Source organism: Heterocephalus glaber, unplaced genomic scaffold, assembly GCF_053883595.1.
Source record: "Heterocephalus glaber isolate CG9 unplaced genomic scaffold, H.glaber_assembly_v1.0 deba00001452, whole genome shotgun sequence".
Lineage (NCBI taxonomy): Eukaryota > Metazoa > Chordata > Mammalia > Rodentia > Bathyergidae > Heterocephalus > Heterocephalus glaber.
In genome coordinates, this window is record NW_028258302.1 from 11150113 (window position 1) to 11177057 (window position 26945).

The window sequence follows — 26945 nt, forward strand, 5'->3', positions numbered from 1 at the left end:
AGATTGCAGGTTTGGGTATTTTGACACTTGGGTGTTGAATAAACAAACAAACAACAAACGGGACAGGTGAGTTACAGAGCAAGGGATATAATCCCTTTTTAATGATAAGGAAATTGAGACTCCCAGCATTCCTGTGCCTCTTGAATCAATTAATTTATGGCTGGTACCTATTAGGTCTTCTTTTTTGCACAATGACATGCCAACCCTCCTGTCCTCCACCTAAATACACAGAGCCAGGCAATGTTTTCTTTTTTTTGTACCAGGGATCGAAGTCGGGTCCTCATCATTCTCTTTTGTGTGCCTCCTCACAGGTCTCCCCACTACCACTCCCACCTATCTCCTTAAAAGCAGAGATCTGACAGGGTCACTCCTTTGCTTAGCAACTTCCCACTTCCTCTTTTTGGGTAATGTCCAAACATTTCAATCAGACACATAGGCTGGTCCTTATCAGAACCACGTTTTCCTAGTTTTTTTTTTTTTTTTTTTTTTGGTACCAGGGATCAAACTAGGGACCTTGTGCTTGTGAGGCAGGTGCCAGAACCACTGAGCTAAATCCCCGGCCCAAAACTTTTTTTTTTTTTTTTGGTACCAGGGATCGAACTCGGAACCTTGCACTTATGCAGCAGGCAGTGAAACCACTAAGTTAAATCCCCGGCCCTTTTTCCTAGTTTTTTAATCTTCTTTTGTGCTTTTATTTTGTTCCCTGTTCTAATGCAATGGTCTCTCTTCCTCTCCGTGACCATGTACGGCTATTCATTTTCACGACCCACTTTAGCTATCAGTTCTTCAAAGAAGGCTATCTTTCTAATCAGGGTACCTGTCCTCTCTGCTTCCCCAGTGCCCTGGACACTTGTTTTCCTTAGCACTTCACACCCTAATTTGTTCACAAGGTATGTCCATCTCTCCCTATTGTCTAAGAAAGGGACAAATCTTTGTCTTTATAACTATCCCAGTGTTTAACACAGTGGGAGGGACTAAAAAAAGTGTTACCTGTCTCCCATCCAACACTGAGCTCATCTGTGTATGCTGTGGCCAGTAAGAACTCAGGGAATGTGGGCTACTGTCTGCATCTCTCTTTCCAGTTGCTAAACGCTTCATCAGCTGACCTTCTAAGCATCTTTTTTTTGTGGTGCTGGAATAAAACTCAGGACATGGCACATGCTGGGCAAGCACTACACCATGAAGCTACACTCCCAGAGCTTTTTATTTTGACACAGGGTCTCATTAATACCCAAGCTGGTCTCCAACTTGTGGTCCTCCTGCCTCAGCTGCCTGAATAGGGAAAATTATAGGTATGCGTCACCAAACTGGGGTCTACAAGCAGCTTTGTTTCCACTCTAGCATTTGGTCCTGCATATACACTGTCCCGAGCCTAGGGTCATTGTTCTTCACTGATCTAGCCTCTGCTGACCTTTCCAGCCACACCCTTACTCTTTCCTTATCCTTTCTGCTCCAGGAACCACAATCTTCTTACCTTCCCCAAACACACAAGGATAGCCAGGTACAATGGCACATACCTACAATCCTAGCTACTTGGGAGGCTAAGGAGGGTGGATTTCATATTTGAGGCCAGTTTGATCAACACAGTAAGACTCTGTCCCACAAGAAAAATTAAAAAGGAATGGAGATGTAGCTCAGTGTTCTCAGTGTTCAATCTCCAGTACTGGAAAAAAAATCCAAACACACCAGACTATTGCATGTGCCCTTTTTCTCTCCTTGCAATGCCTTTCCTCCTCTTGTCCACCTATGAGCTGACTAATACAATTCAGACTAGCCCCTTCTCCCAGAAGGCCAGAGAGCCTTGGCCATTCTCTCCTCTGTACTACTCCGTACCTTACTCTGCTCAGCATAGTATTGCTTGTGTCTTAGCATCCTCATCATCTAAATAGTATCTGGGGTAAATAGTAACAGGGCTGCAGTGACTGTATTTTGAGAGCATCAAGACATCACATTTGTGGGCTGGGGATTTAGCTCAGTGACACCATGCCTGCCTCGAAAGCACAAGGTCCTGAGTTTGATCCCTGGTACCGGGAAAAAAAAAATAGCAAAAAGACATCACATTTGCTAGGACAATATATCAGCTTTCAGGTTTTTTTTTTTAATGCCCAGCTCTATCACTTCCTAGCCGTGTCACCAAGCGCAAATCATATTATAGCTCTCTGGGCTCTAGTTCAGCTATAGTAGTGACAGCACATACTTGCTAGGGTTGTCATAAGTTAGACAAGGTATGAAAATACACACAGAGGAGCCTCTGGTACACAGCGAGCATTCAGTCAGTAGCACCAATTACTACAATGGCCACTGGTGCTGCCCCACCCCGAGTCCAGTGGAGAAGGCAGTCTACAGAAACCCAGGAGCCACATATGGAGCTTCTCAGCCCCAAATCCCACCCGTTTGAGCTTTACCTGACAGTTAAGAAGGGAAAGAACCACAGCACACAGGATTGTTGGGAGTATAAAAATAGGACATTTTTTTTTTATCACATCAATTATCAAAGAAACAGTACGTAACAAAAATACAAAGCTCTGGTGGATTTTTTGTTTTTGTTTTTCCCCTATTCAATCCTCCCCAACAGCCCCTTGCCAGGGAGCCCTGGCTGAAGCCTGGATGTTGTCCCTGAGGTCACTAGGGGCTCAGGAGAACCGATGGTCCAGGTCTCTCTGGGGGCTGGCTGAGTATGAGTAGGCCTTGCCCAATACCAGGCGGTCCCGCAGCAGCTTGAAGAAGGCATAGTAGTTGCTGAAGAGGATGAGGGCCAGTGAGATGGTCTGGTGCCACTTTTCAGAGGACATTAAGGAGTACAGCTGGTAGACAATGACGGCGCCCTCTAGCAGCAGAAGGATGTTGAGGATCCGAAGGGGTTTGCTGAAAAAGAACTGCCCAGGGAAGGATAGGCATGGGCTAGAAGATGTGCTCCCCCTGGGATGGGGGGATTCTTCATGGGCCAGTGAAAGGGACTAGCTCTTGGGACCCCATGCACACTTGGTTGGGAGGAAGACTTTGTAGAATTAGGCACAGACTTTGCCATCTCATCTGTCTTTGCTTGTGGTATGCCTTCTGACAGGGCTGCTGCTTCTATTTAAATTATTTAAAATACCGTTCATCTTGTACCTCCAAGGATCCTTTCTTCCGAAGTCTTATTTACTTTTTCTGGTCTAAAATCAGTATCTTTTATTTATTTATATATTTATTTTTCTTTCTTTTTTTTGGTACTGGGGATCAAACTCGGGACCTTGCACTTGTGAGGCAGGCGGCAGAACCACTGAGCTAAATCCCCAGCTCCATATATTTATTTTTCTAGATTTTTTTGTTTTGTTTTTTTGAGTCTCATTCCATAGCTCAGGCTGGCTGTGAACTCACTATGTAGCTCTGGCTTGCCTTGACTCATGGCAATCCTCCTGCCTCAGCCTCTCAAGTGCTGGGACTACAGGTATGTGGTAGCATGCCCAGCTTTATTAATATATTTTTATTAGCACCTATTAATTTTATAAAATATTTGGTTTCATGGGCCGGGGATTTAGCTCAGTGGTTTCACCGCCTGCTGCGCAAGCCCAAGGACCCAAGTTCAATCTCCGGTACCAAAAAAAAAAAAAAAAAATTATGGGTTTCAATCTGGTATCTTCATACATGCCAATATCTTTTTTGTTGTTGTTGTTACCAAGGATCAAACTCAGGACCTTGTGCTTGCGAGGAAGGCAATGGAACCACTGAGCTAACTCCCCGGCCCACCATCTTTTTCTATGTCATCCTCTTGGGTATTATTGGGGTCTGAACAAATTAGAATTTTATTTTATTTGTGTAGAAAGTTATTGCAGACTATATACCCTCAGTATCTATTACTTCCTGTGTAGCATCCTTAGCTAGGCTGGAAGCTTCTAGGGGACATAATAACACCTTATTCATACCTAGTATTTCAGAGCAAGGTGGAGTGTAGGGCTCAAGAAACATTTTCTGTAAGTTCAAAAGTACGTTTAATGTTTAGGATCTTGATTCTGCAGGGCCAAGATAGCTAAACCTGCAGGTATGCTTACAAGATGGGAAGAGGGGTGGCATGAAACAGAGTTCAAGACACCAAGGTGCTAGGCTCAGTTCTGCACCTGACAGGCTGCAAGACTCTGGGCAAATCCCTTCCCTCCCTGGGCCTCAGGTTTCTCAACTGTGAAATGCCAGTAATAGCTCAGGTAAGTAGTATCTCAAACTGTAATCTTCAGAGCCCCAGTTTCTATGTAATACCTGGGGAGCTTTTAGCAGAGGTGAGTGGGAAGTGAAGGGGGTTCCAATCTCTTCAAATAGAACAATGCTGTGAAGTCCTTAAATTGAACTTCAGTCTATGACTGTGTTGGAAAAAAGGAGTTTAAAAGAAAAATAAATAGAGAACACTAACCTATCCGATTCTGAGCAGCCCTGTCCCACGGTGCTGAGTTATGTGTCATTACTATCAGTTCCCAAGTTTCCCAATAAGGAGCTCTTGAAGCTGGACTCCTTAAGCCAATTTCAGTATCTAAAAACAGGGTTAGCTCTGGCAGTTCTCTTACACACAAGTTTCTGGGAAAGACTGAATAGTACGGTACGTGGGAGGTGCTTAGCATAGTGCCTAGCACGTAGCAAGGAGTAATCATTGTTATTTTAACTGCCAAGAACACATTCTTTTATTGTACGATCTTCTCCATCCAATGGTATGAAAGATCTGTTACCAAGTGACCAATAGTTATGAAGTGATAATCTTTGTAGTAGCTTTACTTATGCTGCATGTGTGTACTGTCTTCCTTTGGATTTGGGAAATACTGAAAATAGCTTTCTCTTGCTTTGCCCACCTTCCTCCCTGGTGATTCCCATCCATCCCCTCCCCTCTACATCATGCCCCAACCCTCTTTCCCAGAGGAGGAGACTCACATGGAACCGGAAGTGGGAGACGTCAGAGGGGATGGCCACATTATAGTGACCTACTGCTTTGTAGACATTCTTGCTGTGTTTCACCAGCACACCCTGTGGCCACATGCATTCTTCAGTCCACCTGGAGGCATAGTTCAAGAGTGCCTCTTATCCCAGGCTCAACCAAGAAAGAAGGTACCACAAGATTAGGCACAGAGCAATCACCAGGGCTCTACTTCCATTTCTGTCATTTAGACACACTAACTTCCTTTTTCGGGTCTCAGTTGCCCCCTCCATAAAATGAGGCATGAACCCTGAGAAATTCATTGCATTGGGAGTCTGGCAGTCTAGGGCTAAGAGATTGTAACAAAAACCCTTTTTCCTCTATGGATGTTTTTGCTTCATCTGGTCTTACTTCTAGCTTCCAATCAGTCCACCACACAGCTATCTGAATGGTCTCTGTAAAAATCAGGCTGAGCATGACCATGCTCTCCTTAAAATATGCTAACGGCTTCCCATGACTCCCGTCACACAGCTCATAAACTCTCAGAACTGTTCCACTTCCTCCCAGCACATCATTCTGTTCATGTCTCTGTACTCCCCCTCCAACAGGACTGACCTTCTGGTTTGTTTTTGAGGGGTGGGGGGTGAGACAGGGTCTCGCTATATAGTCCAGGCTGGCCTTGGACTCATGGTGATCCTCCTGCCTCAGCCTCCCGAGTGCTGGGATTACAGGCATGCACCACCATGCCCAGCTCAAAGCCTTACCCTTCTGGAAAGTTCTTCATCATCTTTCAAAACCTGGCTTTTCCAGAAAGTCTCTCTCAAATGCCCCAGAGTTGAGTATCCTATTACTGACCCCTGAATCTAGTGCTATTGACCCACTTTTCCCAACGTTCGTCATTTATTTATTTTCCTGTCTGTATCCCTCATGAGGCTAGGAGCCCTCTAGGAAGAGGAGATGGTGTCCAATCCATCCTTGTGTCCTTAAAGAATGCCACAAAGCCTGACACTGAGAGGGCCCATGTGCATGTGAATGAGACTGCACCTAGTGAAAACTTTCTTCCAGTGTTTCTGTGTTTTCCCAGGAACTTCAAAGGTCCTGGGCTAGAGACTGAGAACTACAATCTCTCTTCTAATGTACACTCCTGCCTCATTATTTCATTCATTTAAAAAGTAGTTACTGGGCCGGGGATTTAGCTCAGTGGTTCTGCCACCTGGCTCACAAGCGCAAGGTCCTGAGTTCGATCCCCGGTACCAAAAAAAAAAAAGTAGTTATTGTGTTATATACAACCACAAAGATGAACCTCACAGACAATAAACATGCAAATGAACGCTGGACATAAAGAGTATCTACTTATAATTTCATTCATATGAAATTCTAGAACAGGCAAAACTAACCTATGGTAAAATAATACAGGAAGGCCTTGGGGGCAGGAAGTCACAAGGGCCATGAGAAAATTTCCTGGCAGGGCTGGAACTGTTCTATACCTTGATGGGGTAAGTTATATGGGTGTATATGACTTTATCAAAACTCAAAGAATTGTACCCTTTGCAATTTGTACATTTCATTCTATGTAAATTTTACCTTAAAAAATAAAAGACTATACACAGAAAAATAAAACAAACAAAAAAATTTCAGTGTACTCATCATAAGTCAGGCACTCTAGCCGTAGGGAAGAGACAGCTGAGTGCTAGACCAGCAAGAGACCTGGCCTCCAGAAGCTTTTAGTACTGGAAGGGCAGACAGGAAACTAAGCAAACTCAGCAGAAAGCATGAAGTGCAATGAGTATGGTACCATGGGGGAATGAAGGGAGGGGAGGACATGGGGGACTGAAGGGAGTGCTAAAGATAGTTAACCAGCAAAAGAAGGACAGAAAGAGCATTCCAAAAGGAAAAAGCCTAGATCCCAAAAAGCATACAAGGACTGGAAGAGGTTTGCATGGCTAGAGCAAAGCATGAACTAGAGCAGGGTAAGAGATCAGCAGAAAAGGCTGGCTGGCAGGACTCAGTTCATCAGCTGGGAAGCCCTGTGAAGAAGCCTGGATCTTATTTCAGAGTCTTAGAGAGCCCCAAACAGGTAGATCCTCATATTCAGCTACCTTCTATCTTTCTACTCCTCCCTCCCCTCAGAGCCTGAGGATAAGATAAGCCCACTTTTGGCTCATTTGTCAGTCTAGTAACTTTTCTGGATCACCTGGACAGAGCACAAAAGGGACCCTGATTGGCATGGAGGGCCAACACCACGAGGCTTGGCTTTGTGGCCTTCCTTGCATTTTTGCTCCTTGGTGGATCTATCTCTACAAACACGTTCCAGGGGTCTCCTCTCTGCCAGCCCTTGTCCTGGGCCTAAGACTCAGATATAATTCAGAGGTGGTCCTGTCCTTGAGGAGCTTCCAGTCTCATAGGGGAATATAGGCAGAAAAATTAGCATAACCTGGGTTGAAAAATACTTTGATAAAGGGCTATAGAAATAGGTACATGAGTAATTCGTATAAGTGAGGCAAAAGAGGCCTAGATGTAGGATAACACTGCACCCAGATTAGAGGGAGATGTCCCCCTGCTCAGGAGCTCTGAGGTATTGGGCTATCCTCCCCTTAACTTGGCTCATTCTTCACTAGTGTCTAAGGATTAGCCCAGGCTGGCCTCCCAAGAGTTGGGATTACTGGTGTGTACCACCACATTTGACTTGTTAAAAAATCTTCTATGTCTCTCTTCAGCCTATAGGTACAACCTCCCCTGCCTGATACACCAGCACCAGGCCTGATATGGAATGGGTAGAAGTAAGTATTTCCTCAAAGAACAGGTGACCTAACAGTTGAGTGGATGAGTGAGCAGATGAGACAGGAAGTAAGCAATGAATGATTGCATCTTTGAGCAATTTAGTCAATTAGTGAACTAATAAATGAATCAACAAATGAGGCAGTGCATGAGTCTGAATTTGCCACCTGCTCACCTTCCATCTCCAGCACACTGCAAGCTATAAGAGATGAACAGAAAACGGCTGACAGGACTCAGTTCATGAGCTGGGAAGCCGTGTGAAGAACGCTGGATCATCTCAGAGGCCTTTAGGGAGCCACAGACACATTGATCCTCATATTCAGCTATGTTCTTTCTTTCTATTCCTCCCTCCTCTTTTTTTTTTTTTTTTTTGGTACAGGGGATTGAACTCAGGTCCTTGTGCTTGCGTACCAGGCGGCGAAACCACTGAGCTAAATCCCCGGCTCTCCCTCCTCTTGGGCTCCACCACACTCTATTCTGGTTTTGTTTTGTTTTTTGTACCAGGGATCGAACTTGGGTTGTTGCGCTTTTGAGGCAGGCGGCAGAACCACTGAGCTAAATCCCCAGCCCACCACACCCTATTCTGGACACAGGCCTAAAATACAAGTCAGGCTCAATAGCTGTTTGCTGGCTGGCTGAAGAGCTAATAAGCAAGTAGGCAAGTGACTCCAGACACGGACCAGGAGGGTTGGGGTTGAGCAGAGCAGAGAAGGACAACTCACGGATGCTGTAGCACATTGGAGCACAGTGCTGGGTCCACCTTCTGCCAGCAGCCCAGATGGGCAGCAGCCTTGTGCAGCAGGTCACAGTAGCTGGCAGGCAGTAGGTGCTGCATGAGGATCACTGAGGTACTGATAGACACCAGCAGGAAGAGCTCACAGGACCAACGCTTGTCATAGTAATGTGTGTTCTGGGGATAGCAAGAAGTGGGTAAGGCTTGGGATGCCCATAATGGCCATCACTCCTTCTCCCTTCCCTGATTCTACCTCCCTTAGAAGTTGGGACAGTGCTGGGGAGACTCAGGATGGCCTGAAATCAAGAGTCAAAAACCTAACAAAGGAAGCTGGGCATGGTGGCACACACCTGTAATCCCAGCACTTGGGAGGTTGAGGTAGGATAATCACCAGTTCAAGGCCAGCCTGAACTACATAGCAAGACCCTGTCCACTCTCCCTCCAAAAGAGTAACCACAATCACCTCTGAAAGGCATTAGGAAGATTACAACACACATGAAAGTTCCTTAGGTGTTATAGGTGTTCGACAGACATTAAATTCCCTCAACCTCCAATCTTTAGGTACAGTACATCCTGTAGGAATGTTTCAAGACTACTATAGCTGAGGAGGTACCTTCCAGGACAGTATACACAGACTTTTTGGGTCAGATCTGGATGAATCCTGGCTTCCCTACTTAAGGGTAAGGAAGGATATTGCTACACCTGTATCAAAACAGCCACCAAAATACTGTATAAAGTCAATGCTCTTTGTTATCAATTATTATGAATAACACTATGTCTCTCATTGGCTGAGTGACCTTAGGCAGGTCACTTCCTTTTTTGGGAGTCTTGTTCTCTGCACTCTAAAATGCAGACAGTAATCATTCTAGTTTTCTAGAGAACAGATGGGAAATCCCATAAAAAAGAGTAGTTATTTATGCAATCAGGAGGGCTCACAGGGGGTAGGCAGCAAGGTAAGGTCCCAGCTGGGCCCTGTCCCTCCCTGCATTAAGCTGTGTACCTTCACAAACCAGACAGGTACAAAGGCCACGTAATAGGCACTCAGCATGGAGCTAACAAGCACTTCCTTCATACGCCAATTGAAATCCATCTTGAGGAACTCCACTTCACTGCGGATGAGGCTGGGTGACAGGCAGCAGGCATGGGTGGGCATGGCTTCTGGGCCATACAGCTGTCGAGTGTGTTGCTTCCACGTCTCCCGCAATGTCAGCAGGTAGTCCCGACTCCGTGCCAGGCCACTCACTGCCTCCCGGGGCCCCATGGAGGCCATGTGGCTGAAGAGGTTTGTCTTGCGGAGATCACAGTTCAGCTGTAGGAATGGAATGTACATCCCAAACCTGCTGGGGAAGACAGAAGTGAGGGCAGGCCTGGCCATGGGCTCAGACCCCAACCTTTAGCCTGAGAGTGGGCTGTGCTTTCCTTTCTGAGCCTCAGCTTTCCTGAATGCTCTGAGGGGAATTTACCCATCCTTCATCCATCAATGCTTCCATCCAATGTTTTTTTTTTTTCTGGTACCAGGAATCGAACTCTGGACCTTGTGCTTGCCAGACAGGTGCAGCACTGCTGAGCTGCATCCCCGGCATCCAATGATTTTTTTTTTTTTGGTACCAGGGATTGAACTCAGGTCCTTGTGCTTGCAAGGCAGACGGCGTAACCACTGAGCCAAATCCCCAGCCCCATCCAATGATTTTTGAACATATATCTTAGCACTGAGTATGTGCTGAGCACTGGGCATATAGTAAGAAGCAAGAGACAAGTCCCTACCCCCACCATCTAGTAGTGACAGCTAATAATAATAACAGTCCCCACACACTGGCCCAGCCTATGTTCCAAGCATTGTACTAAATGCTTTACCTGTACCTTCTTTTTTTTCTTGTAACATGCATTAGAAACTGCTATTCTATCCCCTTTTCAGCTGAGGAAGCTGTGGCTCAGAGAAGTGAAGTAAATTCCTAAATGGTTACGCAATTAACAAGAAAGAAATACAGCTAGGGCTCAGACCCAGCTCTGTCTGGTACCAAAGATCAAGATAGATATTTTAAAAAACCAATTTAATGAATTAAAAATGTACAAGGTGCAACAAAAATAAGTATAAATTATATGATTTGGTGCATGTATGGGAGGTAACTCTTTAGTTTGCATTGCACAGTTCACAAGTATTTAGTTTGTGCCTATTATGTGCCAGTGGTGAAATGGACTTTTCTTAAATGTATAACTTTATTATCATTCACTAAACACACATATATACAAAAATTAAAATTATTCAAAGAAAAGCAATGCAAGGGAAAAAACTATAATAATATTCAAATATAACAGAACTCAGCCAAAGCAAAATTGAAAAGTACTTAAACATTTTTCCATATAATTTAAAAAGACATCTCAAGCATTAACAGGACATCAAAGGATGTGATTTGTTTTAGAAAGATTTTCAAAACTAATATTGAACAAATAGTGGTCTGGAAAAAAAATTCTAGCACTTTTTTTTTTTTTTTTGGTACCGGGGATCAAACTCAGGTCCTTGAGCTTGTGGGGCAGGTGTTGGAACCACTGAGCTAAATCCCCGGCCCTGGAAAAAAAAATCTAATTAGCTAGTAGACTCCATGTAGCCCAAATTTTTAAAATTTAAATTTCAATACAGTCATGTGACATGTGATAGAAATATAATCTGACAAATACATTATTAGACAATTTCATCCGTGTGTATCGCAAAGTACCATACAGAGTGTCAACTATGGACCCTTAAAACAGTACAAATCCTTTCCCCTGAACAGCACCCTTCAGGTAGAGCTAAAGTTAATTAGGGTTGTTTTGCTTTGTTTTTTGTGGTACTAAGAATTGAACCCTTGGCCCTGTGCATGCTATACCACTTAGCTACCACTTAGCTGCATCCTAGCCTTTGTTTTTGAGATGGGGCTCACAAAGTTGCCCAGGCTGGCCTCAAACTTGTGATCCTCCTGCCTCAGCCTCCCAAGTCACTGGGATTACAAGTATGTACCAATGTGCTCAGCTCTCAAGGTATATTTTTGAGTATATGGCTGGTACTGTTCGAGAAGAAAACTAGGTAAGCCTGTAGACTGGAAGAATACAGTGAGCCCTCCCTATCTGTGGATCTTCCATCTGCAGATTCAAGCAACCTGGGATTGAAAATATCCTATCTGAAAAAGAAATGTTACATGGCTGCTGATTTGTAATTAGGTCTATGGTGTTGGCATGTTTGCATCTGTCCTGAACATGTACAGATTTTTATTCATTGTCAACTTCTAAACCAGACATGTATGGTACAACTTGTGGCTTGCTCTCTACTCCCTTTTTTGTTTGTTTTGACACAGGGTCTCACATGTAGCTCAGGGTGCCTTGAACTCACAGTGATCCTCCTGCCTTAGCTTCCACAGTTCTGGGATTGCAAGCCCGTGCCACCACCCCCAGCCCCTCTTTTATTTTGTTAATGTTATAATACAAATATTTAAAGAAGTTTTTTGTTTTTTTCTCGTTAAATTTTTATATTTTTAAAAAAGTTTTGTTACTTATATACATTATATTATATATCTTATACGCAGCCTAAGACAATTCTTCATGAAAAAAAGAGGGGAAAAAAAGTGGACTGCAGGTTGAACACACCTGCTCTAAAAGAGAATTAACCTTTTGCATAGCATTTACTTTGCATTGGGTATTGTAAGTAATGTAGAAATGATTACTTACTAAAGTTTTTTTTTTTTTCTGGTACCAGAGATTGAACTCAGGACCTTGCACTTGCCAGCCAGGTGCAATGCCACTGAGCTACATCCCTGGCATACTTACTAAAGTATACAGGGAAGATGTGTGTACGTTATACGCACACACATGCTATAAGAGACCTGAGTATCCTCTAATTTTGGTATCTGGGATGTCCTGAAGTGAGTCTTCCAGAGTACCAAGGGAGGACTATAATTATAAAAAGTGGTAAGTGCTTGCGTTTTTTTTTGAACTCATGGTAATCCTCTTGCCTCAGCCTCCTGAGTGCTGAGATTACAGGCATCTGCTACCACGTCAGGGTATAGTTATTTCTGTTTTTTTCCACCTTGAGGCCTCTCAATTTCTCTAGGTCTAGGTTCCCAGAATTACAAAGCCCCAAGAGGGGCTCTGGGCTGTCCCCCAGAAGTTAGGGTCAATGACAGTGCTTTTTTTTTTTTTTTTTTGGCAATACTAGACATTGAACCCAGGACTATCATAGTGAGCTACATCCCCAGCCCCTTGAGACAAGGTCTCACTAAGTTATTAAATTGCCCAGTTGGGCTTAAACTTGTATCTTTCTGCCTCAGCCTTCCAGAGTCCTGAGATTACAGGCATGTACCACCACACTTAACTCTGTGCTACATTTCTTCTCTTTCTTTTTTTTTTGTACCGGAGATCGAACTCGGGTCCTTCTACTTGCGAGGCAGGTGGTGAAACCACTGAGCTAAATCTCCGGCTCTCTTCTCTTTCTTTTTAGACTAGGTCTCACTATGTAATTCAGGCTGGGCTTGAACTTATGTAGCCCAGGCTGGCCTCAAATTCATGGTGATCCTCCTGCCTCAGCCTCCTGAGTGCTGGGATTACAGGCATGTGTCACCACACCTAGCTAGTGCTACATTTCTTTTTCTTTTTTTTTTTGAGTTAGGGTCTCCATTTGTAGTTCAGGTTGGCCCTGAACTCACTATAGAGCCCAGGCTGGCCTTGAACTTTCAGTGATCCTCCTGCCTCAGCCTCCCAAGTACTGGGATTATAGGCCATGTGTCACCACACCTAGCTAGTGCTACATTTCTTTTTTTTTTTTAGTATCGGGGATCGAACTCAGATCCTTGTGCTTGTGCAGCAGGCGGTGAAACCACTGAGCTAAATCCCCGGCCCTAGTGCTACATTTCTTAACTACAATTTTTTCTTTTATTTTTTTCTGGGGTCCCAGGAAGGAATAGCTGTCCCTAGGCAAATAACTAAGCCTCTTTGGGCTTTTGTTTTCCTGTCTATAAAACAGGGATGTTACCATTCTTCCTGTGATAATATATGTATATATATTTTTTGGGTTTTTTGAGATAGGATCTCACTATGTAGTTCAGGATGGCCTCAAACTCATGGTGATCCTCCCACCTCAGCCTCCCGAGTGCTGGGATGATAGGCATACACCACCACACCCAGCCTCCTGTGGTAATATTAAGTAAGATACTTAAAGAATTGTGGTTAAGAGTATAACACATTAGCTGGGTGCAGTGGCACATGCCAGCTTCTTAGCAGGTTGAGGCAGAATTGAGTTCAGGGTCAACAGCAAGATCTTGTCTCCTTTAAAAAAAAAAGCAGGATATGGTGGCACACACCTGTAATTCCAGAACTCCAAAGGCTGAGGCAGGAGTATCTCTGCAAGCTTGTGGCCAACCTGGGCTGCACAGTGAGTTCAAGGACAGCCAGAACTACATAGTGAGACCCTGTCTCAAAAAACCCAAATAAATAATTAATAAAATAAAATAAAAATTTTAAAAAGCATAACTTTTGGGGCCAAAGAGACCTAAATTAAAATCTTACTCTGCCAGTTACGAGATCTGTGATTTAGGACATGTTATTTAACCTCTGTGCTTCAGCTTCCTTAACTTGCCCTATGTTATATAGTTACACAACGTATATTGATCCTTTTCTCCCAGCCAGGCATTAAACTAGTGTTTTCATAAATACTCTCATTCAGTCCTTGTTGCAGCCCTCCAGCATGATGCGTGGCTCTGAATAGAAGATCAATACAATTCTGTTTAGAAAATAAAGAGGCCAGTGATTCTGTGGGAACAGGAAAGAAGATTGCAATGGAATTCCCAAAACATTCTTCAGGATGTCCTGTGTGAACTGGTGGTGGGGAGGGTGTTATGCAAAAATATAAAGGACTCAGACTCTATCTTATAGGCAAGTACTTAAGAATTTCCTTGGTTTTGCCTCTAAGAACTGCAGATAGGTCCTGTAAGCAACTAAACTATTTGTTGCCAGTAAGTGACTGCTCTGAAAGATTAGAAATTAGAAGCATTGGGCTGGGGATTTAGCTCAGTGATTCTGCTGCCTGCCTCGCAAGTCCAAGGACCTGAGTTCGATCCCCAGTACCAAAAAAAAAAGAAAGAAATTAGAAGCACCTTTACATGCAAGATGGCAAATTCTTTCATACCCTCCACTCACTCATTCAAGACAGTGTAAAAGTAGAAAATAAATACCCATTAGCGAAAAGAAAAAAATGGGAAGGAGGTCATCAGTACACAAATGACTGACAAAACTGAGAAAACAAATGGAGATATGTTGACAGATGAGGAAAAAGCCATTACCTACAGTGAGAGCTTTCCAAAAGAAATATGAGAGTCACATGGGCAACTGAAAATTTTCTAGTAGCCATATTAAAAGATGAAATTAATTTCCAAAAAAACAAACAAAAAAAAGAAATTAATTTTAATACTTTATTTTACTTAACCCAATCCACGGACAAATATTACATATAGTGAATATTTATTAATGAGATGTTTTACTTTCTTTTTTTGTACAAAGTCTTTAGAATCTGGTGTGTATCTCACACTCATAGCATATCTCAATTGAAAGTGGCCACTTTAAGTGCTCAATAACTACAGGCAGCTAGTGACTACCAAACTAGCTAGACAGCACAGATCTAGAATACGATATGAGATGATGCACTGGTATGGGAACTCACATGGCCAGAGTGACCTGAGGGAGACTCTGGCTTGAAATGGGCACATTTCACAGAGGGTAGCCTTGCTGTACAAACAGCCTTAATAAAGAAAGGTCTGTATTTATTCATATGAATCAGTCCTTTTATTCCCTAATCACCTCACACAACCCACCCTGAAGGATTCTTCTCAAAAGAAATTGAATAAACTATGTGAGACAATTGAAGTTTCTAATGGGAGCATCTTAAGAGTAATATTCGCCCCCCCGCAAAAAGAGTAATATTCCCATCCCTTTCTGGTCTATAGGGGCCCACAGCTTGACACCTGCACCTCACTCACACCTCCTAAAGCAAAGGCTACCAGTGTCCTACCCATGTGCTTAGAAATCTAGTCAAACCTCCCACCCACTGAAAAAATTGTAGAAGGAAAGAAAATGCACTCCTGCTACTCAGTGCTTCATTCTTAAATACAGACAACTGAGGAAATCAACTCTATTTGGAAAACTAACAGTATTAAACAGAAAAATTGGCCCCGGTGTAAAGACAAAATTGAGAGAACATAGAGGTTTTAAAAACAAGAACAGGATGCTATGAGAAAAGTACAATCAGAAAACAAAAGGTCTTAGAGATGAAAAATATGATTGATGAAAAAAATCTCAATAAAAAAGCTGGAAGAGGGGTGGGGATTTAGCTCAGTGGTTCTGGTGCCTGCCGTGCAAGTGCAAGGTCCCCAGTTCAATCCCCGGTACCAAAAACCAAAACAAAAAAGCTGGAAGATAAAGTTGAGGAAGTCTCTCTGAAGGCAAAGCAAAGAGACAAAGGAGAGGGAGGGAGGAAGGGAGGGAGGGAGAGAGAGAGAGAGAGACAGAGGGAGAGGGAGAGTGAGAGAGAGACAGAGACAGAGAAAAATGGAAAATATAAGGAAAAATGTAAGAGAAACAAATGATCAACCTACGAGATCTACCATTTGATGAACAGAAGTCCAGACAGAACAGAAAAAATGGAAAAGATATTATAAAGGAAATAATAGAAGAAAATCTTCCTAAGCTAAAGAAGTAACCAAATCTCCAGGTTAAGAAGTCATAGGTGGCGCATGCCTGTAATCTTAGCACTTAGGGAGGTTGAGGTAGGAGGATCACAAGTTTGAGTTGTGACAGAATAACTGACAAAAGTTATGCACCAGATACATCCTTGTGAAATCTTTAATAATTGAGACATAAACAGAAAATGCCTAAAAGCTTCCAGAAAAGAAATAAAGAAGTTATCTACAAAGGAATTGGCGTCAAAATGACACTGGACTTGTCACTAACAACACTGGATGCTAGAGACAATGGAACAATATCTTCAAAACCTTGAGAAAATATGAATTTGAGCTTAGAAATATATATTCAGTAAAGTCTGAGGGCAGAATAAAGATATTTGTAGATATTCAAGGACTCAGAATGTATATACCTCCCAAATACCCACTGTTAAGGAAATTACCTGATAGGCACTCCAGAAAAATAAGGGAGAAAACCAAGAGAGAGTAAGACATGGGAACCAGGAAACAGTGGATCCAACCCAGGAGGGCAGCAAAGGGAAGTCCCAGGGTGAGAGCTGTACAGCAGGGCTAAAAAGCAACCACTCCAGACTGGAGCAGGAGGATGGAGGCTTCCAGGAAGAATGTCTTAGGGTAGGGGAAATGGACTCTAGGGAACTGGTAGCATGACTGAGAAGCTGGATAAACTTAAAGATATGCTGAAGGCTCATCATTCTTTTGTCAGTAAGAAAAAAGGCAATTAGAAACTCCAAGATAAGTAAAATGTTATATAAGAAAGTTACAATCTTGGGGCCAGGGATTTAGCCCAGTAGTACCTCACCTGCCTCACAAGCGCAAGGTCCTAAGTTGAATCCCCAGTATCAAAATAAATAAATAAGTAAATAAATAAAGTTATAATCTAAATATGAAGCAAATAAAAATGTGACATGATTTAAGCAACTGATAGAATGTAAGAAAAGAGAAACCATCTGTTGTTTTTTTTTTTTTTTTGCGGTACCAGGGATCAAACTTAGGACCTTGTGCTTGCAAGGCAGGCCTGGTGCCACTGAGCTAAATCCCGGCCTGAGAAACCATTTGATTTTCACACTGGGAACATTCTTTAAGATAGTAACTCAGCAACTATAAAGAAGGAATATCATTTATGTACATTACCAGGCCTGGCAGTGAGAATTTTCATACACATAACTATATTAAGGCTATTTATTGCAGTTTAATGTTTAGAATTAACCTTAGACAATGAATCAAAGACTTAAACATAGTCATATAGGAGCATATGAATGTCAAGCTTGCCAATATAAAAGATTACAGCTGCCAGGAATTAAGGAGAAAGAGAGGAGGAAAGGTAGATGGGTAGGGTTCCTAATATTCTTCTCTTACATAAAAGGAATTCAAAATACTATTATGCTGGTGCAGTGGTGTACACCTGTAATCCTAGCTACTCAGAAAACTAAGGCAAGAGGGTTACAAGTTCAAAGCCAGCCTGGGCAATTTTGCAAGACCTTGTCTGAAAATAAAATTTAAAACGGTTGGGGATCTACATCAGTCCTCCCGGGTTCAATCCCCTGTACTGCAAAAACAAAACAAAACACATGTAACTACTGTTGATGGAATAAAAAAAATACTTTTTTTCTTTTTTGGTACCAGGGATCAAACTTGAGACCTTCCAATTTCGAGGCAGGTGGCGGAACCACTGAGCTAAATCCCTGGCCTAATACTTTTTTCTTGACAGCACTAGAAATGGAACCTTGGCCTTGCACATGTTAGGCAAGCCCCCTACCACTAAGCAATACCCCCAGCTCCTAGCATACTATTGTTACTGACAAAAATAAGAGAAAACTAAATATAACAATAATTATCAAATTCTGAAGATAGTAGGGATGAAGTAATGAACTAAATCTTTATTTGAAGCCAGGTGTGGTGGCACACGCCTATAATCCCAGCACTTGGGAGACGAGGCAGGAAGATTGCTGTGGGTTGGAGGCCAGCCAGGGCTGCATAATGAGTTCAAGGGCAGCCTGAATTACCTAGCAAGACTCTGTTTCAAAAAAAAATCTTTGGGGTGGGGATTTAGCTCAGTAGTTCTGCTACCTGCCTCAAAAGCACAAGGTCCCGAGTTCGATCCCCAGTACCAAAAAACCAAAAAAAAACCTTTGTCATTACTGGAAAATAATGTGTGTATGCATGTGTGTTGTACGTAGTATGCTTGTATGTGCATAGAATGTTTATTTACAAAACATACAAGGAACCAGAAACATTGGTGATTACCTCTTGAAATGTTACCCAACTAGGCAGCTGGAGGCAACAGTCAAGGGCAGACTTTCACTCTTACATCTTTGGAATTTTAACTATGTGAACTTATTATCCAATTATAAAAACAATAAATAAATTTAAAAGTAAAACCAAAGGTATAAGGATACAAGAACTATGGAGATAACTCAAAAACCACTCAAAACCAGAAACTGAAAGAGACTGCTTTTGTTTGTTTTTGTTTTGTTTTTCTAGTACCAGGACTTGAACTCAGGACCTTGTGCTTTCAAGGCAGGCATGGTGCCACTGAGATAAATTCCAGGCCCAAAAGAGACTGCTTTTGAAGAGTTGCACTAAAAATCTGGAGGTGGGGTTGGAGGCTACTGCTTCTCATTATAAGCTTTTTAGCACTAGATTTAAATTTTTTATGAAGTATTATGTCAAAAAAATAAAAAATATGGACATGGGTGATGCCTGTATCTAAGGAGAACAATTCATCAGAACTAATCATACTTTTTTGTGTATGAGCTACTGAAGATTGAAACCAGGGTTTGCACAGCAAGCTACATTCCTAGCCCTTTTAAAAAATTTTTTTACCTCCCCACCCCTACTGGGGATCAAACTTAGGATGTTCCACTTGTGAAGCAGGCGTGGTGCCACTGAGCTAAATTCCTGGCCCCCAAATACTTTTACTTTGAGACAAGGTCTTGCCAAGTTGCTAAATTGCCCAGGCTTCAACCTGTGATCTTCTTGCTTCAGCCTCCCAAAGAACTGGGATTACAGGTGTGTGCCATCATACGTGGTTCAGGTAGCAACTATAGTGTTAAATCAACTACTGACAGTTTTAAACAGTAAACCCTGTTGAAAGGCAATTTGTTAATATCTATAATAAATGTAAATGGACATACCGTACCTTTTGTATAGTGGTTTTACTTCTGGAAATCTGTGGTACAACAATACTAGATAAGTGTACAAAAATGTATTGCCAGGGCCAGGGATTTAGCTTAGTGGTTTCGTCACCTGCTGTGCAAGCGCAAGGACCCGAGTTCAATCCCCGGTACCAAAAAAAAAAAAAGAGTAACGAAAATATTTGGGCCGGGGATTTAGCTCAGTGGTTTCGCTGCCTGCTGTGCAAGCACAAGGACCCGAGTTCGATCCCCAGTACGAAGAAAAAAAAAAAAAATGTATTGCCTCATTGTTTGTTTTTTTTTGGTACCAGGGACCAAATTCAGGACCTTGCGCTTGCAAGGCAGGCGCCGGAACCACTAAGCTAAATCCCCGACCCTGTCTCCTTGTTAAGAATAAGGAAAAGCTAGGAACAACTCAAAAGGTCACAGAAAACAAATAAATTGTGAAAATTCTATACAATGGAATAGTACAAGGCCATTCTCATATGTATTTCCGTGGAAAAATATCCAAGTAATATGATTGTGTGAAAAGTGTAGTAAATTGTATAACATCATATATAGCATAAACCTATTTTTGTTTTTCTTAAAAAAAACATGTAAGAACTCTGGGAGGCTAAGGCAAGGAGGATCACAATGTCTAGCCAAGCCTGAGGAACTTAGTAATTTAGCAACTCCCTGTCTCAAAATAAAATAATAAATAAATAAGGGCTGAGGATGTAGTTCAGCATATTCCCAGTACTGAAAAAAAAGGGAAGTATGGATGGACAGCAGGAAGGAAGGGAGTGTGCGTGTGTTGGAGTTTGAGTGTTTGAGTGTGTGTGTGTGTGTGTGTGTGTGTGTATTTGCTCAGAGAAAATCTGGAAGAATATGTTACAAATGATTAATGGTTTCTGAGATTATGTGAGTCTTTTCATTTTCTATGTTAAAAGCTTGTACAGAGCACTGGGGATGTAACTAAGTGGCAGAGTGCTTTCCAAGCATGGATTTGATCCCAGCTTCAGCAAAAACAACAACAAAATCTTTTGTAGAGTTTAATGTTTTTAGAAGACATGTGTCATTCTAATAATTAAAAACTAGATATAATTAAAACAAGTGTGATGAGACTCCAATCAGTGCCATCTTAGTCATGCAAGACAGAAAGGGAGAAGTGTCCAGCTCTGAAGCTTCCCAGGAACCAGGGCTGGCTCAGCTTCAGGAAGTTCATGAACCAGGGTTGAGAAATAACTGAAAATACCTGGCTGGTCAGAAACCTGCCCCAGGTAGTCAAATCAGACACTTTGCCAAACTTCAATTTTAGGCCAGAAAGGAGTAGTCCTAGGCTCTCCCTAGAAACTCTTTCTCCATCCTTGCCAATCTGGGTTTTGATGAGACAGAAGGAGTGAGCTAACCAGACACAAGAATAGACATACACAGGCACATGCAGACACACATACGTACAGGTTTGCTTCATGCATAGACACTCATTCAGGGACATGCCAACATGCAGGTACTTGCCAGCATACAGACTTGGAAGGCATAAGCTAATACACAAACCCTGAGATACACAGAGAAAGACAGAAAGAGAAACAGGGAGACAAAGCATTCCTTGCATGTTCCTTTGGGATATACACTTAAGATCTGAGTCCAGGGCTGGGGATTTAGCTCAGTGGTTCTGCCGCCTGCCTCACAAGCGCAAGGACCCAAGTTCGATCCCCAGTACCAAAAAAAAAAAAAAGAGTAGATCTAAGTCCCATTCTGACTCCCCATCAGTGGGAGATTGGGCAAATTATGCCACCACAGTTCTGCATAGGGGGTGTGTCATTATACAATGTGAGAGGATACTTTCACTGCCTGCCTAAGAGTCTTTCCAGATATGGAGGCCAGACAACCCAGCCACACTAAAGGCAGAGGCAGTGAGGGGTGAAGTGAGGGGTACTCACGGATAGCAGAGGAACAGGATGTTCAGGAAGGAGTAGGTCCTGAAGAGGTGGATTAGGGATCGGCACAGACTCCAGCCTGTTGCCGTGAGAACGGTGAAGCGGGTGAGGAACAGCAGGATGGAGCGAAAGAGGGAGACTTTCCCCCTCTGAGAAGCCTAGGTCAGGGTGAGATAGGATGGGATGGGGCTATGGATGGAGGCCACAGGGACTGTGCCCAAATTCCACCCATCCATCATAGCCTGTGATCCCACCCGGGGAAAGGTATGCAGCACCCTGGGCTGAACCTGGCAAGGTGAACCTCTCTCTTTGATGCCCAGTAAACTGTGAGAGCCAATGGGATGTGATTAATGTTTTTCAAACAAGTCCAAAGGGAGCCCCAAGGATATACCTCAGGGTTGAAGGGCTGGGTGTGTCTCCTTGGCACCCCCAGGGGAAAAAGAAGTCCCAAAATCCCTGGCCAGCCTCTAGGACCCAATCACCTCCTTCACGATGGATCCAATGAAGCGGCGGCCCAGAACAATGGTGGTCACCATCAGCAAGTTGAAGTCGATCAGATGGAAATTCTGTCAAGGGGCAGAGGCCTGGGGGTCACATGGGCCTTTTGCCCATACATAGGCTTTTCTTATACCCGCCACCTCCCTCTGCCCAGTCCTTTCTATAGAGACTGTCCCCATTCTCTGACCTTCATTGGCCTCCAGGTGAGTCAGGCCAGGAAATTACTTAGAGGAGTAGAACAGGACCCAGAGAAGAGAAGTGGGACAGTCCCTGGGGATAAGAGAGTGGTGTATGAGCCCTCTGGCTCTCAACACCCATATCCCTGTTCTTGTATCTCTTCTGCACAAGGCTGTTTCTACCCCTAAAACATTCATATTTGTCTATGGCTTATCTCTCCCACATACTTTGACTCTGAGCGTCTTTAGCAAAATTGTCAGATTCATCTCTATTAGCCTTACAATGCCCAGTGTAGTCTGAAGCACACTAGGAATATACAAGATTCATCAGTTTAATGTTCCTTCTACACCCTCATCCTCCACATGGGGCCAAGTGTACAGTGATGCTCGATGACAGACTATGCTAAAGTAAAACAAAATGTCACACACACACACACACACACACACACACACACACACACACACACACACTGGCCCTGGCTGTGCACCTACCAGGGAAGTGTGGGAGGGCGGGTGGGAGGGCGGATACCACCACACTGTCTTGTAGATGTTGATGTAGTGGACGAAGAGGGCTATGAGCTGGCAGAAGAAGAGCTGCAACTCAAACAGAATGCTGGCCTGGACGGGCAGTTCGGGGATCTTGCAGTGCTGCAGAGGCACGACTGTCTGGGTAGCCAGTGGAGGACTGGCAAGGCCTGTCCCAGAACTGCTCCTGGGGATGGGAAAGCAATAACATGGGGGCTCAGCTGAGAACCTTACCAGGAAGAGCTTCTGGGGCACAGGATTTCAGGGTAAGATCAAAAAAGCAGTTCATGACAAGCACAAAGTCCTACTAATCTTGTCTGGCAGAAAAGCCAATAGTCTTTCTCGTACACTTTTTTTTGGTACTGGGGATTGAACTCTGGACCTTGTGCTTTCGAGGCAGGCGGCAGAACTACTGAGCTAAATCTCCAGCCCCATAATAGTCTTTCTTATCCCCAAATTTTATCCCCAAACCTAAAAAATATTCCTCAGAAGAGAATTATTAGGTCCAGTTTATAGATGAGGAAAGGAGGTCCCGGGAGAAAGAGCAATGTGTCCAAGCCACCAGCAAATCAGGAGCAAAACCGAGGAGCAAAAATCAAGGACTTTAGGCTTATTCTATCATGTCCCACTGCAGCTGTCCAAGTGATCATCTCAACTGAGCTCCTTCTGTATTTTTTATGCTATTTACTCCCCTGTATCCCCCCACCAGGCATCTAGGATATCACATCTCAAAACCCAGTCAAGGACAGCCTTGTCCACAATGCCACAGTGAGGGATGAGAGATAGAAAGGTAGTTTACCTGGTGCGGGAACGGACACTGGTCACTGATGCACTGGAAGTGTGGCCCCCACCAGAGCCCCCTGAGGATCCTGGCTCACAGAGTGGATTTCGACAGTAAGATGTCCTATTGGGACCTCTTCGTCCTCCTGTGGGACTCAATACAAAGCAACAGTGCATATATCAAGGAAAAAAGCAAGCTAGGCATGGTGACACACGCCTGTACTTCCAGCACCCAGAAGGCTGAGGCAGGAGGAGTTTGAGGCCAGCCTGGCAAATTGGAGTTTGAGGCCACACAGCAAGTTCAAGGCTGGGGCTGGACTACATACCAAGACCCTTCACCCCCCCGCCCCCCCCCAAAAGCGAAACAAAACAAAAAAGGATATCAGCAATGATATTAGCTAACAGTTGCCTAAATATCTCATTTATCATTTAATGCTAACAAGGGCCTTTGATCTAGACCTGCCTACCTCACCTCTTCAACCTCATTCCCATGCTGTAGCCATCATGGCTTTTCTCTTCTTAGCATCCAAGATTCCTGTTATGTCTTGCACTTGCTGTATACTCTGTCTGGAGAGCCTTTCCCTGATTGTCTTTTCTGAAGCAGCTCCTTCATTACTTTCCATCCTATTCCCCACCCTCTTCACACCCTGAAATTCTCTAATTTGTTTGTTAAAATGTTTATGGTCTCTCTCATGAAAATGAAAGGTCAGTAACCTTATATATTTTTCACTGTTTCCCCTAAGCCTATCACAACGCACAACAAGTATATGCTGATGAGTGAATGAAAGATAATTTTTTTCAGATTAGGAAGCTGAGCTACACTGTGTCAGAGACAGTATCTGAGTGTGAGCGATGAGCTCTCAACTCTGGTATGCACTGGGCCCTATCTGAACAAGTTCCCAGTGGCTTAAAATTTTGGGCACCTTTGAGACCACTTTTTTCTCAAGACTCTGAAGCTCAATCCTGGTGTCTCATGGGCAGGACCCAAGGCCTGATTTAGAATCAAAGATGTGGGCTCAGGCCAGGGATTTAGCTCAGAGGTTCTGGTGCCTGCCTTGCAAGCTCAAGGTCCCGAGTTCAATCCCTGGTACCAAAACCAAACAAACAAACAAGGATGTGGGCTCTGGAGAATTCTGTGGTTGTGGACCTAAAACTTGTATTCACAATTTATTTTCCTAGGCTTAGCAGCCTAGCCCAAGACCCTAAACACTATCCTGCACTAAGAACCTGAACAAACTTATAACCTGTTTACACTCCAAATGGCAACATAGCGGCCTCTATTCACAAATACACAATAGAAACCAGGGAGATAGATCTTTTGCAAATGGGAAGGGGACCAAAAGACAGAGGGAAGGGGAATGGCAGAGTGAGGAAAGGTAGATAATTACAAAGAATTAAGACTGCCATGTACATGTCCCAACTCCCACGAAGAATGTAATCATCACGTTCTACAAACATGTACTAATAAAAATAAACACACCAGGTCCTAGCCCCTCAATTCAGGTGGCTATACCACAAGTCTCCAAGAAAAAAAGATTGTTCAGAAGCTCTGCTCGCAATAAGCTCCCCAGACCAGAAGTTCTGTTCACACACTGTTACATTTGGCTTAGAAAACCCCACACAAACACCTTCAGCCCCGAAGCTTTGCCCACACCCACTCTCCCATCTTTAGATCTCTGCCTCCACATAAAGCCTCTCAAACCATAAGCCCCGCCTACACAACTGTCAGCCTGAAACCCCGCCTACAAGCTAGTAAACGCTTCCCCAGACTACAAGCCCCACTCCAGAAGTCTCTCTTGGTTTGAAAGGACTCCTTCGCGCCCCACGACCTGCATAATAAGCCCTCACAACCCAAGAAGTTCGCCTCCGCACGTGAGCCTACAGCCCAGAAGCTCCGCCGTAGGCGCGGAGACACGCCCACTCTCGAGCTCGCCCCCATTTTTAGCCCGGACGAGATAGTCCTCCTCAAAGGCCAAGCCCCCACAAGGCCTCTCCATTGAGGAAGCCCCGCCCACCACTCCAATGTCCCGCCCCCACAACAGAGGCCCCACCTCGCAAAACGACAGGAGGGGGCGGTGTCCCGCCTGCACCCGCATGCCTCCCCTCCCCCGCTCCTCGCCGGGACCCAGTCCGCCTGGGGCGGCAATTAGTAGCTCGGCCAGCCAGACCCTCGCGCCCGCTCGTTACCGGGACAAGGTCTGACCCGCTCTGCTCACCCATCTCCTCCCCCCGACGCTCTCCGTTTCGCCACCGCAACTCCTGCGGGCAATATGTCCGAGGCGACGGTGGCCGAGAAAGGACTAACCGCCCCAACCCAGTCCTCGGGTATCAGCCGCGCGCTCCCGCCTCGTCGCTAAATTTGCATACAAGGCGGGCTGGGAGCCGGGAGCGCGCTTCTTAAAGGGGCCGCTGGGCCAAGGCAGACCAGAAGCGCTCTTTGTCTCGCGGTACCCCACTCCCTTCTTGGAGCTGGTACTGAGTAGACCTAAAAGGGAAGGGAACCCATCTCCTGTTCTTTCCCTGTGTGCCTTTTCAGGCTCGAGGGAGGGGCCGGAACCGCCTCTTTGCTTCTGCTGGAGATAGTCTGTATCTAACAGCAGCCCACAGGCACCTCAAACTCATTGCATCCAGAATCGGGCTTTCATCTTTCTCTTGGGCTTTGTTGCACTTTGGACCACCCCCAAATCTTGGTGTCACTTCCCTCTTTCCCTCGGATACCACACACTCAATCTGTGACCTAGTCTTGCTGACCCCAACTTCTAAATATTTCTCCCATCTTACCTCATTTTATTTGTACATTCTCGCTGCCCTTACCTTATTTCAGATGCTGACTCTGCCAATTTTGAGCTTTAAATCCTGTTTCTTGGTCTTTTTAATAAAGTTAGTAATATTCACCCTATAGGTTTTGGTTGAGGATTAAATGAAATAACGCACGTTGAACAGTCTGGGTTTTGTTGTTTTTCGATACTAGGGATTCAACCCAGGGCCTCATGCACGCTAGGCAAGTGCTGTACCACTGAGCTACGTTAGTCACCCTGTTTGTTTATTTATTTACTTATTTGACAGGGTCTTGCTTATTTGCTCAGGGTGGCCTCCAAATTGAGATCTTCCTGCCGAAGCCTCCCAAGTGGCTAAGATTTACAGGTGTGCACATCACCACGCCTAGCTGCAGACTATTTTAATTAATGTTAGCCATTGTTATTATTTTTGGCAAGCACTTAATGCAGAGGAAGCATTTGATAAATGATGTACTACTACTGCTAGTATTACTTCCCTCACTAGATTATAAGCAGTCTTAATCACCATGTAGCTCCATTGCTTAGCACAGTGCTTGACACATAATAAATATCAATATTAATTGAATGAATTAGTAAATATTTAATAGATATCTACAGAGCTTACAGTTAAATGGGAGGAGATAGACATAAATATAGTAAGTTTCGTAGTATGTTAGAAGGGAATAATTGGTGTAAAGGAAAAACAAGAAAGGGGGATAAGTGCTACAAATTTTTAGTGTATGTGCTGCCGAAGCAAGCACAAGTGCTACAGATTTAAACAGGGCTTCACTGAAGGACTAGAATGAGCACCTCATGCAGTTATCTGGAGAAGGGAAATTCCAGACAGAAGGAACAGTCAATGCAAAGACCTTCAGGTAAATGGGCGTGTTATATTTAAGAGATAACAAAGCACCTTGTGTAGTTTAGATGGAATACACAGGAGAGCGGGTTGGGAGAAGTGATGAGTCATATAGGGTTGTATGGTTTTTTACTATGTATGAGACAGGAAGCCACTGGAGGATTTGAGCCTTCCT

The 26945-nt window shown here is 43.9% G+C and overlaps 1 protein-coding gene across 9 annotated transcripts; it reads right to left on the reverse strand.

The window, feature by feature from the left end:
- Positions 1–2443: 2443 nt before the first annotated feature.
- Positions 2444–25499, reverse strand: Tmem39b (transmembrane protein 39B). Of its 9 annotated transcripts, none has more exons than XM_087215377.1 (10): positions 25351–25416; positions 23154–23280; positions 22322–22541; positions 21841–21923; positions 21638–21721; positions 21159–21313; positions 9388–9724; positions 8377–8564; positions 4894–5014; positions 2444–2876 (listed from the first exon to the last, which is right to left on the reverse strand). In XM_087215377.1, the coding sequence occupies exons 4-10, from the start codon at positions 21844–21846 to the stop codon at positions 2634–2636; spliced, it is 1134 nt and encodes a 377-aa protein (XP_087071503.1). In that variant the 5' UTR covers positions 21847–21923; positions 22322–22541; positions 23154–23280; positions 25351–25416; the 3' UTR covers positions 2444–2633. The 9 variants fall into 9 exon arrangements, with proteins under 9 accessions (XP_087071503.1, XP_087071504.1, XP_004850891.1 ...); XM_087215378.1 differs by having other exon boundaries at positions 25186–25375; XM_004850834.3 differs by lacking the exon at positions 21841–21923 and having other exon boundaries at positions 25351–25499.
- Positions 25500–26945: the final 1446 nt, after the last annotated feature.